The sequence below is a fragment of the Stegostoma tigrinum genome, chromosome 35, assembly GCF_030684315.1.
Source record: "Stegostoma tigrinum isolate sSteTig4 chromosome 35, sSteTig4.hap1, whole genome shotgun sequence".
NCBI lineage: Eukaryota > Metazoa > Chordata > Chondrichthyes > Orectolobiformes > Stegostomatidae > Stegostoma > Stegostoma tigrinum.
Window position 1 is genome coordinate 24,860,031 of NC_081388.1, and position 13,573 is coordinate 24,873,603.

General features: G+C 51.8%; 1 protein-coding gene across 6 annotated transcripts in view; it reads left to right on the forward strand.

Annotated features, from left to right (window-relative positions):
* Positions 1-9,445: 9,445 nt before the first annotated feature.
* The window catches only part of dnm2a (dynamin 2a), a 71,938-nt gene continuing 67,810 nt past the window's right edge, over positions 9,446-13,573 (forward strand). The window contains exon 1 of one of the 6 annotated variants that reach the window (XM_059639859.1): positions 9,446-9,854. In XM_059639859.1, the coding sequence (XP_059495842.1) occupies positions 9,580-9,854 (275 nt within the window). In that variant the 5' untranslated portion in view covers positions 9,446-9,579. The remainder of the gene's footprint in view (positions 9,855-13,573) is intronic. The other 5 variants (XM_059639860.1, XM_059639856.1, XM_059639857.1 and 2 more) reach the window with 5 other exon arrangements.

Below are 13,573 nucleotides of genomic sequence, written 5' to 3' on the forward strand. Positions count from 1 at the left end.
ATGTCATGATGTGAAAAGATCAAACTTGAAATGCTAACTGTTTCTTTTCCCATAGATTCTATCTGACCTGCTGATTTAACACCACAAACTGGCTAAAGTAAAGAATCTGTACCAAATGCCTTTTGTGGTAATACAGTGTCTCGGGGTGAGAAAGGAATATGGACTCTATATATTTGGTGCTTGAGCTTCAATTGATCTGTGTGTGTGTGTGGTTTGAACTACTAGACTGACTTGGCACTGACTGTGTGTGTGTGTGTGTGTCTGTGTTTCAATTCTAGTCCTTTCTGTCCTGCTGTTTGATTCTGGTGCCGCACTGCTTTAGACACTGTCTTGGTAATGTTAGCATATCACTTATTAACAACTAGACAGCTGCCACTCTGTCGTAACAAAGTGTAGAGCTGGATGAACCCAGCAGGCCAAGCAGCATCTTGGGAGTCACTGCTTCTGATTCCAGCCCACCCTGCTGCCTCCATGGGGTTCCTTTTTGTGAGTTGAGGGTGGATGGGGTTAAATAGATGGAGGAGGTAATTGCAGGAAATGTACACTGGATGGGTTGTGAGGATTAAACTTGTTGCTTCTTGAGCAGCTTTGATCTGAGATCACTGCTCTGCTTGACCTTGATCGCTTGCACTTGAAGCCGTTACTTAAAATAATCTTTTAAAATTAAAATGCTTGTTAATGGGAAGCCTATTACTTATAACTTGTTTAAAAATAAAATTGTTTTTCATTCACGGATAGGAATGTGTCTGAGCAATGAAGAATGATAAGAAGAAACAAACTGTGTGGCTTTTTTGTGGGAATTGTAAAGGAAGGAGAGCAGAAACGTGTGCTCATTCCTAGTAGATGTGTGTGTGTGTTTATGAAAGTCAAATTTTTAAGAAATATTGCGACATTGCACAACAGTTGCATGATAAATTCTTTCTAAGTAATGAACTAATGGAGCAGTGACCGGAGAGCCAGAAGTAAGGATACCCTAGCCTATCCTGATCGCTGAGAGGTTTGTGGGTGGGGGGAAGAGAGTGTGAGAGATGATCTCTTTTGCTCTGAGGAATGCTTATTCCTGGCAGCTGAGATCAACATTCTCTGCTCTCCTAGGTGTACTCAGCCTTTTCTAAGCCACCTCTGTTTTGTTTGTTTGATTTTATTACACAATTGAAATAGCAGCCTATCATTCTACCTGTGTCTGGACATTATTCAGATCAGTCATGGGGTAGTCACCACTGTATTGCTTTGCGCTAGATAAAATGTTGTTCTTAGTGGCAGATGGAGTTTGATTTGGATAAACGCAAAGTATTGCATTTTGGTGAAACAAAGAGAGCACAACTTGTGCAATAAATTGTACGGACCTGGAGGTTCGGGTACATAATTCTTTATCTACTTGGGTTTGGAAGGACGTGGGCTAAGCAAAGGCGGGTGGGACTTGTTTAATTTGAGAACATGGTCAGCATCGACTAGTTGGACTGAAGGTTCTGTTTCCATGCCCTATGACTCTAAGAATAAAAGAGACTTTGCTCTTGTCACAGCTCGTATTGTCAAAACTTTCTCTATCTCTCCTGGGTTTGATGGCTGAGATTCTCTGTGCTGTATGTGGGTGCATTGTGAATTTTTTATTTCCCTTACCAGAACTTGAGATTGTGTTATTGGCTGTGATACATGATGCACTTGTTTACTTGTGAAGAATAAAGCACTTCTTAAATATAAAATCATTTTAAATTCTGTGCCATGAGTAGCTTCCTCTTCAAGAATGGAGGAAATTGAGCTGGCTGAAGTGGTATTCATTCTCTGGACAGTACCTGGTTGTTCCTGACTGCCAAGTATGGCTTCATGATTAAAATTTCTCTTTTGCAGTGTCATTCACTATCTCCATATTGCCACCTAGCTAGTCCCTTGTTGACTCAAGACTCCTATTGAGTCCCAAATGAGAGACTCTTTTTTTTTTCCCCAGTTAAATGCTGTGAAATTTGAAGCTTATTGCCTTTGGGCCCTTGAGCACATATACTTCTCCAGCCACCATTCTCCCCCACCCCTTGGTCATCATCAGATGTTGAATGATATTCTTCCAGCTTTGCCATATCACCATCCTAGTTGACAGCATTACTGAAACTGCTGTCCGGTTCCTATTTTCCTCATTTCCTCATCCTCTGCCTTTCCCGATCATATCATATGTTCAGCAGCCCATCCTGTGCCCGTTCTGCTCCCTCTAGAGTGACACTGCTTCCAAAAACAACATACCTTGCTGTTGAGCATTTGGCAGGACTGTTCCCTCCACAACGTTCTCGTCTGCTGTTCCATCGCATCCTATCCTTCCCATACATGACCATGAGCTGCATTAGATATCATTTTCTATCCTTCTCCAACATTTAGACTCCAAACAAACAGCATACCAGGTAAAATGGTATTCGCTTCTGCTATTAGTGTAGTCATTGCTCAGTCTGTTGTATCCATGCCCTTTTGGACGACTTCTGTTTTCTCCTCATCTGAGAATTCTATCTCCTAATTTCTCATTTCCAGTTATCTGAACTGTAACACAAGGTTCACTGATACATGGCACCTCTGCTCCCATTAAACCCAATTGATAGTAGAATAATAAAATCCTTGTGATGCAAACGCAGGCCATTTGGCACATTGAGTCCTTGAATCTGAAATTTGGATGTACGTTTGGTGTCTGAGTACCCACTCTCAGTTCCAAAATCCAATTTCAGGTGGACGTTTAAAGATCCTGCTAAGATTTCAAGATCGAGCCACTAATTACACTACGATAACAGACCAAACCAAATTAGCCTCCCTATCCCTGGATTTGTAGTACAGTAAAATCAAAACATCAAACAATTTCTAAGCAGCCTTTACTAATAAATTATTGTTTCTTTCAGTGTATCGGGTATCTGTTATTTGTAATGATGAAAGTTTAGCAGAACATGGATAAGTCAATCTACATAGTATCAATAATCTAAGCCCAATCTTCTTTAACGACCACTGACATTCTCAGACAAGGCACAGATAAGGGATAAATTTAAAGAATTTAATTTGCCAATTCAATGATCTCATGGTAGGTACTAGGGCTTCAGAAATTCTTGACCAATGTTTTATATTCCAGTCCCGTAGAGTTTTATAATCTTGCTTGAATTTCAAAGTCACCAATTCATGCAAACAGTGTCTGCAGACTGCCGAAGATGTACTTGGAATTCTTTCCTTGAAGCCTTCAACAGTTCTTTAACTGGGTATCAAACTAGAGAGACTAAAGCTCAAAATTGCTTTTGTTACAAAATACTGCACGTGCACAACCTTCTGCCTAAAACCTTAACCTAAACCAAACCCATTCAAACTATGGTTTTGTTTTTCGCAGCGTTCTCTCTGAAGGGCTGACCAACAATATTCTACCCTTGATTTGACCAATTCAACATCCAACTAGCTGCTAGTCGCTGAGAAACCCATCTTGGTATTGAAAAGTCTGTAGCATTCCAGGAGCTGCAATTTATCTCTCCAGGCCAGTCCCATAAACATCAGATTATGTTCTCTCTCTTTCTTCCCAAAATGAGTTGCTGGTCAAAATCTGACCTCAACTCTCCAATCCAAACCAAAAATTTGAAAAGAAAATGATGGTCTCAAGACATTTGAAGGCCTGAATCGAAACTGCCCCAACCCTGACCCTCCCTAATATTCTACTTCCTAATTTCCTCCTGTGTAAAAAAAAAAGTCTTCCCCCCCCCCCCCCACCCCCCCTCATGTGGCCATTGCTACTTTGGCCAATCATTTCTAATCTGTACCCTCTGGTTCTGGTCCTGTCCACTGCTGGGAAATTTTTTCTTCCCTATTTACTCTGTTCAGATCCTTCATGATTTTGAATACCTCGAACAACTTTCACATCATCTTCAAGGAGAACAGTCCTAGTTTTTCAAATGTATCTATGTAACTGAAGTTCCTCATTACTGAATTGTTCTCCTGAATCTTTTATCATGAATCATCCCAATGTATTCGCCCACCCTTGCAAATGTGTGCTGCTCAGCACTGGACAACGTATTGCAAGTGAAATCAAAACTGTGTGTTTTAGACTCTTCTCATCATTTCTCTGGTACTCCATGACCCTATTTATAAAGCCCAAAATCTTGTCTGCTTTATTAAACTCCTCAACCTGCGATGGCATTTCAATGATCTGCATATTCGCCTCTAGATCCATGTATTTTGGCACCACTTTAGAATTGCGCCCTTTAGTTTTTGTTGCCTCTTCTGTCATTAAACTAATAACCCAGAACCCCAGGCTAATGGTCTGGGACATGGGTTCAAATCCTACATTGGCAGATCATGAGGTTTGATTTTTAAAAATCTTATTTTGAAAGCCAGTCTGAAACCACAGTGACCACTCAGCATCAACCTAGGTGCCAGAAATGAGAGTGACAGCCCCTGAAAAGTCCTTCTCACTAATATCCATGTCGCAGTATTAAAATTGGGAGAGATGTTCCACAGACTAGCTGAATAACTGCCTGACATACTCATACTCATCTGCATGACACAGTAACCAATAATCATTGCACAGTGTATTGATTGAAAGCAGGTGGACCTCGATAACTGAGGTTCTTGATTGAAGTTATTAACCCGGGCCAGTCATTCCCAATTTGGTCCCAACCATGACCACATCTACATCCAGAACATTGAGACCCTTCAGAAGCATTTCTCCCTGCAAGTCCTGAAACACATACTCTCAGCAATGTGCCGGCATCTCCAGGCACTGCAATCCAGCCTGCCCCAGCTCTCAGCCTCCCTCTCCCAGACCTGCGGAGGACCTCTCCTGTTTGTTATCCTTCATAGGATCTACAAACTGAACACACAGTTCTACTCAGCTTTACTGTACACGAAAAACTGTAAGTACAATAAACTCACTGGTCCCTGCCACCTTAAACAGGATTCCTCCCACCTCCCAAATCCCCAGCCTGACCCTGCACCTCCCCCACAATCTATCAGCCGCCATTAGCCATGAGGCCACTGACCGAGAACCCACTGATAACGTCACATCCGCCACCGCCGCGTACACCACTTCCGGGACCACGAACGCGACTGCTGCTGTAGCCACCGCCTCCACTTCCAGAACTAACACCACAAACATCTCCCTCACCGTCACTGTTGCCGCCCACCCCGCTCCGTCCACCGGTGATGCCACTTCGCCCACCACAGATGCCAACTCCACTCTGCCCACTGCTGATAGAACCCCGCCCACAGCCAGCAACCCCAGAGAAGACAGCCACACTGAGCCCTGTCGAATCTTCACCTTCCCCCCCCCCCCCCCCCCCCCAGACCTCCCACTGACTGAGGATGAATGGTCAGTCCTTAGCAAGGGGCTCACCTTTGTTCCCCCTCCATCCACACATAACGAATACCAGTCAGGTTTGGACGCCGAGCAGTTTTTCCGCCGCCTTCGCCTCCATGCTTACTTCTCTGACTGTGAGCCTAACCCTCCCTCTGCTGACCCCTTCACCTGCCTCCAACACAAGTCCTCCTCCTGGACACCACCCTCCCTCAACCTCTTCATCTCCAACTGCCATTGAGACATCAATCGCGTCAACCTCTCCACCCCTCTCACCCACTCCAACCTCTCCCCTGCAGAAAGTGCAGCCCTCCGCTCCAATCCCAACCTCACCATGAAACCCGCAGACAAGGAGGCGCAGTGGTAGTATGGCGCACTGACCTCTACATCGCCGAGGCCAGACGCCAACTCTCCGACACCGCCTCCTACCGCCCCCTGGATCATGACCCCCCCCCCCCCCACCCCGAGCAACAAACCATCATCTCCCAAACCATCCACAACCTCATCGCCTCAGGTGACCTCCCACCCACAGCCTCCAACCTCATTGTTCCCCAACCCTGCAACGCCCACTTCTATCTCCTTCCCAAAACCTACAAACCTGCTGGCCCTGGTCGACCCATTGTCTCCGCCTGCTCCTGCCCCACCAAACACGAATCCACCTATCTGGACTCCATTTTCTCCCCCTTGTTCCAGGAACTCCCTACCTATGTCCATGACACCACCCACTCCCTCCACCTCCTCCAGAACTTCCAATTCCCCGTTCCCCAACACCTCATTTTCACCATGGACGTCCAGTCCCTATACACCTGCATTCCCCGTGCAGATGGCCTAAAGGCACTCCGCTTCTTCCTGTCTTGCAGGCCCGACCAGACCCCCTCTACTGACACCCTCATCCGCCTAGCCAAACTCGTCCTCACCCCCAACAACTTCTCTTTCGATTCCTCCCACTTCCTACAGACAAAGGGGGTGGCCGTGGGTACCTGCATGGGCCCAAGCTATGCCTGCCCCTTTGTAGGTTATGTGGAACAGTCCCTCTTCCGTACCTACACTGGCCCTAAACCCCATCTCTTCCTCTGTTACATTGATGACTATATCGGCGCCGCCTCGTGCTCCCAAGAGGAGCTCAAACAGTTCATCCACTTCACCAACACATTCCACCTCAACCTCAAGTTCACTTGTACCATCTCCAACACATCCCTCCCCTTCCTGTCTCCATCTCAGGCAACCACCATTTCAAGATATCCATTTCAAGCCCACCGACTCCCACAGCTACCTGGAATACACCACCTCCCACCCACCTTCCTGAAGAAATTCCATCCCCTGTTCCCAATTCCTTCGCCTTCACTGCATCTGCTCCCAGGATGAGGCATTCCACTCCCATACATTCCAGATGTCTTCTTTCTTCAGGGGCTGCAACTGCACCGCACCCCACTCCTCCCCCCCCCCCCCCCCCCCGGCAGTGCTCGAGAACACCCTCGACCATGTCTCCTGCATTTCCCGTAACTCATCCCTCACACCCCGTCCCTGCAATACCCGCCAAAAGAGAATCCCCCTCATCCTCACATACCACCCCACCAACCTCCGGACATAATGCATCATCCTCCCAACACTTCTGCCGTCTACAATCCGACACCACCACCAAAGACATTTTTCCATCCCCACCCTTATGTGCTTTCTGGAAAGACCACTCTCTCTGGGACTCCCTTGTCCGCTCCACACTCCTCTCCAACCCCAGCACGCCTGGCACTTTCCCCTCCAACCGCAAGAAGTGCTACACTTGCCCCCATTCCTCCTCCCACACGCCCATCCCAGGCCCCAAGATGACTTTCCACATTAAGCAGATGTTCACCCGCACATCTGCCAATGTGGTATACTGCATCCGCTGTACCATTGTGGCTTCCTCTACATTGGGGAAACCAAGCGGAGGCTTGGGGACTGCATTGCAGAGCACCTCTGCTTGGTTCGCAATAAACAACTGCACCTCCCAGTCACGAACCATTTCAACTCCCCCTCGCCTTCCTTAGACAACATGTCTGTCCTGGGCCTCCTGCAGTGCCATAACGATGCCACCCGAAGGTTGCAGGAATAGCAACTCAAATTCTGCTAGGGAACCCAAAACACTGCATCCCAAAACCAGCCCAGCTCGTCCCCACCTCCCTAACCTGTTCTTCCTCTCAGCTATCCCCTCCTCCTACCTCAAGCCACACCTCCATCTCCTATCTACCTACCTACCTACTAACCCAATGGGACGCCCCATTGACCTGTCCCCTCCCTACCTCCCCACCTACACTCGCCTTTAGTGGCTCCATTCCCGCCCCTTTTAACTTGTCTGTCTCCTCTCCACCCCTCTTCTCCTCTGTTCACCTTCGATCTGCCTCCCCCTTTCTCCCTATTTATTTCAGAATCCTCTCCCAATCCCCCTCTTTGATGAAGGGTCGAGCCTCGAAACGTCAGCTTTTGTGCTCCTAAGATGCTGCTTGGCCTGCTGTGTTCATCCAGCTCCACACTTTGTTACCCTAGTCAGGAAAGCCCTGGCTGAACAATATGATCAGGAGTTGAGAATCTCCTCAGTTCAGGGGACTGACTCTCGGCTAGCTGGCTACAGCCTGTGTAGCGTGTGCATGGAGATAAAGGATGATTTTGGTGGTGGGGCGCCAGCCTCCGTGCAGTTATTTCACATGGAGAATTGGTTGGGAGCCCTCAATATTGACATGGGCCTCCATGAGGTCTCGTGGCATCAGGTCAAACAGAGGCAATGAAACTTCGTGCTGATCACCACATACCAGTCCAAATCCTGGTCTTTGTTTATGAATCAATGCTCCTCGTTGAACACCACTTGGGGTGGCAAAGGACAGCAGGTACGCTGGATGGGAAATTTCAATGTCCATCAGCAGTAGTTTGGCAGCACCAGTAACAAGTTCAACCATGACTGTGTTAAAGCAGCAGAGCAAGTCTGAGGGGCCATATGATCTATTTCAGTGTCCTGTCAATGTCATTTACATGCTTCTTGATGCATTTCCACTTCCTTTCAAATGCTCCACTTTTTTTTCGTTATTTCAAATTTCCTTCTTTTGAAATGATCACAGATCATCCATCATCACCCCACTCTTTTATTCCTGCTGCCAACCTGCTTGAAACCTGTATTACAGTATCTTTTACTTAAACCAATTCTACTGAAATGTTAAGATAATAAAATGTGAGGCTGGATGAACACAGCAGGCCAAGCAGCATCTCAGGAGCACAAAAGCTGACGTTTCGGGCCTAGACCCTTCATCAAAGAGGGGGATTGGGAGAGGATTCTGAAATCTGATGAAGGGTCTAGGCCCGAAACGTCAGCTTTTGTGCTCCTGAGATGCTGCTTGGCCTGCTGTGTTCATCCAGCCTCACATTTTATTATCCAGAGAATCTCCAGCATCTGCAGTTCCCATTATCTCTGATACTACTGAAATGTTAAATGTGTTTCTCTCTACAGAGGTATTGTCTAAACACCTGAGGTCTTTCCAATTTTTTTTTCAAATTTCAGATTTTCTTCTGGATTATTTTCCAGTTGTTTTTATGCACCTTTCCTGCTGTATGGCACAATGCTACGTATCTGGGTGTGTACTCAGCTTCGTCAGTTCGTCTGGAGGGTCTGAGCCCGAAACGTCAGCTTTTGTGCTCCTGAGATGCTGCTTGGCCTGCGGTGTTCATCCAGCTCCACACTTTGTTATCCTGGTCTGTTCGCTTCCTGGTCAGTAACAACAGGGAAGGGAGGGTGGAAGCATGACCTCATCGGTCTCCAATCGGTTCTGGCCGTGGATGACTGACGTGCAGGAGAAGCCAATGAAGGGTTAGGAAGGCGGGGATAATGGGACCTGCCAATGCTGGAGAATCCGAGATAACAAGGTGTGGAGCTGGATGGACACAGAAGGCCGAGCAGCATCTCAGGAGCAGAAAGGCTGACGTTTCGGGCCCAGAGCCTTCCGAAACATAAGCTTTCCTGCTCCTAAGATGCTGCGTGGCCTGTTGTGTTCATCCAGCAGTTATATTGGAGAGGAAGGCGGGTCAGCTTTCGGAACGCGGGGGAGCGAATCAGTGACGGAATCACTATGATCGACAGGGACCTTAGCCAATGATTGGTCATATGGGTGGTGACATCTGACTGATGTCCAATGCACCCATTCAGAATGAGCGATGTTGTGATTGACGGAGGAATGTCCAATCTAATTGGGCCAGAATGGGTGACGCACCCAGGAAAGGCGTCATTACAAGGGCAGGCCGTGCGATGAATGGCTTAGATTCGGATGATTGGCGGTAGATCTGGCGAGTGGGATGTGCCCGGTTATCCGGCGGGCCTAGGGTGTGAGCGGAAGCGCAGGCCTCAGGCGCTGGGAGTGAATCAGTCCCCGAGCGGCGCAATGGGGAACCGGGGGATGGAGGATCTGATCCCGCTGGTTAACAAGCTGCAGGACGCTTTCAGCTCCATCGGTCAGAGCTGTAATCTCGACCTGCCGCAGATCGCCGTCGTGGGAGGGCAAAGCGCCGGCAAAAGCTCGGTGTTGGAGAACTTCGTCGGCAGGTGGGGGCGGGGGGGAGAGACTGAATGTGTAAATCGGGAGAAAGGGAGAGAGAGGGGGAATGTGTAAACTGGGGGAAAGTGTAAACCGGGGGAAAGGGGGGGGAGAGAGAGAGAGGGGGAACGTGTAAACCGGGGGAAAGGGGGGGAGAGAGAGAGAGAGGGGGAACGTGTAAACCGGGGGAAAGGGGGGGAGAGAGAGAGAGAGAGAGAGAGGGGGGGGAACGTGTAAACCGGGGGAAAGGGGGGGAGAGAGAGAGAGAGAGAGGGGGGGGGGACGTGTAAACCGGGGGAAAGGGGGAGAGAGAGAGAGAGAGAGGGGGGGGAACGTGTAAACCGGGGGAAAGGGGGGGAGAGAGAGAGAGAGGGGGAACGTGTAAACCGGGGGAAAGGGGGAGAGAGAGAGAGAGAGAGAGGGGGGGGAACGTGTAAACCGGGGGAAAGGGGGGGGGAGAGAGAGAGGGGGGGGAACGTGTAAACCGGGGAAAGGGGGGGAGAGAGAGAGAGAGAGGGGGGGAACGTGTAAACCGGGGGAAAGGGGGGGAGAGAGAGAGAGAGGGGGAACGTGTAAACCGGGGGAAAGGGGGAGAGAGAGAGAGAGGGGGGGAACGTGTAAACCGGGGGAAAGGGGGAGAGAGAGAGAGAGGGGGGGAACGTGTAAACCGGGGGAAAGGGGGAGAGAGAGAGAGAGAGGGGGGGGAACGTGTAAACCGGGGGAAAGGGGGGGGGGGAGAGAGAGAGAGAGAGAGAGAGAGGGGGGGGGAACGTGTAAACCGGGGGAAAGGGGGAGAGAGAGAGAGAGGGGGGGAACGTGTAAACCGGGGGAAAGGGGGAGAGAGAGAGAGAGAGAGGGGGGGAACGTGTAAACCGGGGGAAAGGGGGGGGGAGAGAGAGAGGGGGGGGGAACGTGTAAACCGGGGAAAAGGGGGGGGAGAGAGAGAGAGAGAGAGGGGGGGGGAACGTGTAAACCGGGGGAAAGGGGGGGAGAGAGAGAGAGAGGGGGAACGTGTAAACCGGGGGAAAGGGGGAGAGAGAGAGAGAGGGGGGGAACGTGTAAACCGGGGGAAAGGGGGGAGAGAGAGAGAGAGGGGGGGGAACGTGTAAACCGGGGAAAGGGGGGGGGAGAGAGAGAGAGAGGGGGGGGGAACGTGTAAACCGGGGGAAAGGGGGGGGGGGAGAGAGAGAGAGAGAGAGAGGGGGGGGGAACGTGTAAACCGGGGGAAAGGGGGGGGGGGAGAGAGAGAGAGAGAGAGAGGGGGGGGGAACGTGTAAACCGGGGAAAAGGGGGGGAGAGAGAGAGAGAGAGAGGGGGGGGAACGTGTAAACCGGGGGAAAGGGGGGGGAGAGAGAGAGAGAGAGGGGGGGGGAACGTGTAAACCGGGGGAAAGGGGGGGGAGAGAGAGAGAGAGAGAGAGGGGGGAACGTGTAAACCGGGGAAAGGGGGGAGAGAGAGAGAGAGGGGGGGGAACGTGTAAACCGGGGGAAAGGGGGGAGAGGGAGAGAGAGGGGGGGAACGTGTAAACCGGGGGAAAGGGGGGGGGGGAGAGAGAGAGAGAGAGAGAGAGGGGGGGGGAACGTGTAAACCGGGGAAAAGGGGGGGAGAGAGAGAGAGAGAGAGGGGGGGGAACGTGTAAACCGGGGGAAAGGGGGGGAGAGAGAGAGAGAGAGGGGGGGGAACGTGTAAACCGGGGGAAAGGGGGGGAGAGAGAGAGAGAGAGAGAGGGAGGGGGGGAACGTGTAAACCGGGGAAAGGGGGGGAGAGAGAGAGAGGGGGGGGGGAACGTGTAAACCGGGGGAAAGGGGGGGAGAGAGGGGGGGGGGGGAACGTGTAAACCGGGGGAAAGGGGGGGGAGAGAGAGAGAGGGGGGGGAACGTGTAAACCGGGGGAAAGGGGGGGAGAGAGAGAGAGGGGGGGGGAACGTGTAAACCGGGGGAAAGGGGGGGAGAGAGAGAGAGGGGGGGGACGTGTAAACCGGGGGAAAGGGGGGGAGAGAGAGAGAGGGGGGGAACGTGTAAACCGGGGGAAAGGGGGAGAGAGAGAGAGAGAGGGGGGGAACGTGTAAACCGGGGGAAAGGGGGGGAGAGAGAGAGAGAGAGGGGGGGGGGAACGTGTAAACCGGGGAAAGGGGGGGAGAGAGAGAGAGGGGGGGGAACGTGTAAACCGGGGGAAAGGGGGGGAGAGAGAGAGAGGGGGGGGAACGTGTAAACCGGGGAAAGGGGGGGGAGAGAGAGAGAGGGGGGAACGTGTAAACTGGGGAAAGGGGGGGGGGAGAGAGAGAGAGAGGGAACGTGTAAACTGGGGAAAGGGGGGGGGAGAGAGAGAGAGAGGGAACGTGTAAACTGGGGGAAAGGGGGGGAGAGGGAGAGAGAGAGAGAGAGGGAACGTGTAAACTGGGGGAAAGGGGGGGAGAGGGAGAGAGAGAGAGGGGAACGTGTAAACTGGGGGAAAGGGGGGGAGAGGGAGAGAGAGAGAGGGAACGTGTAAACTGGGGGAAAGGGGGGGAGAGGGAGAGAGAGAGAGGGAACGTGTAAACTGGGGGAAAGGGGGGGGAGAGGGGGAGAGAGAGAGGGAACGTGTAAACTGGGGGAAAGGGGGGGAGAGGGGAGAGAGAGAGAGAGGGAACGTGTAAACTGGGGGAAAGGGGGGGGGAGAGAGAGAGAGAGGGAACGTGTAAACTGGGGAAAGGGGGGGGGAGAGAGAGAGAGAGGGAACGTGTAAACTGGGGGAAAGGGGGGGAGAGGGAGAGAGAGAGAGAGAGGGAACGTGTAAACTGGGGGAAAGGGGGGGAGAGGGAGAGAGAGAGGGAACGTGTAAACTGGGGAAAGGGGGGGGCGAGGGAGAGGGGGAGAGAGAGAGAGAGGGAACGTGTAAACTGGGGGAAAGGGGGGGGAGAGGGAGAGAGAGAGAGAGAGGGAACGTGTAAACTGGGGGAAAGGGGGGGGAGAGGGAGAGAGAGAGAGAGAGAGGGAACGTGTAAACTGGGGGAAAGGGGGGGGAGAGGGAGAGAGAGAGAGAGAGGGAACGTGTAAACTGGGGGAAAGGGGGGGGGGCGAGGGAGGGAGAGAGAGAGGGAACGTGTAAACTGGGGGAAAGTGGGGGGGGGAGAGGGAGAGAGAGAGAGAGAGGGAACGTGTAAACTGGGGGAAAGGGGGGGGGAGAGGGGGGGAGAGAGAGAGAGAGAGAGAGAGAGGGGGGGGAACGTGTAAACTGGGGGAAAGTGTAAACCGGGGGAAAGGGGGGGGGAGAGAGAGGGGGGGGGAACGTGTAAACCGGGGGAAAGGGGGGGGGGAGAGAGAGAGAGAGAGAGGGGGGGGGAACGTGTAAACCGGGGGAAAGGCGGGGGGAGAGAGAGAGAGGGGGGGGGGGGGAACGTGTAAACCGGGGGAAAGGGGGGGGAGAGAGAGAGAGAGAGGGAACGTGTAAACTGGGGGAAAGCGGGGGGGGAGAGAGAGAGAGAGAGAGAGGGAACGTGTAAACTGGGGGAAAGGGGGGGGGGCGAGGGAGGGAGAGAGAGAGGGAACGTGTAAACTGGGGGAAAGGGGGGGGGAGAGGGAGGGAGAGAGAGAGGGAACGTGTAAACTGGGGGAAAGGGGGGGGGGAGAGGGGGAGAGAGAGAGAGAGGGAACGTGTAAACTGGGGGAAAGGGGGGGGAGAGGGAGAGAGAGAGAGAGAGGGAACGTGTAAACTGGGGGAAAGGGGGGGGAGAGGGGGAGAGAGAGAG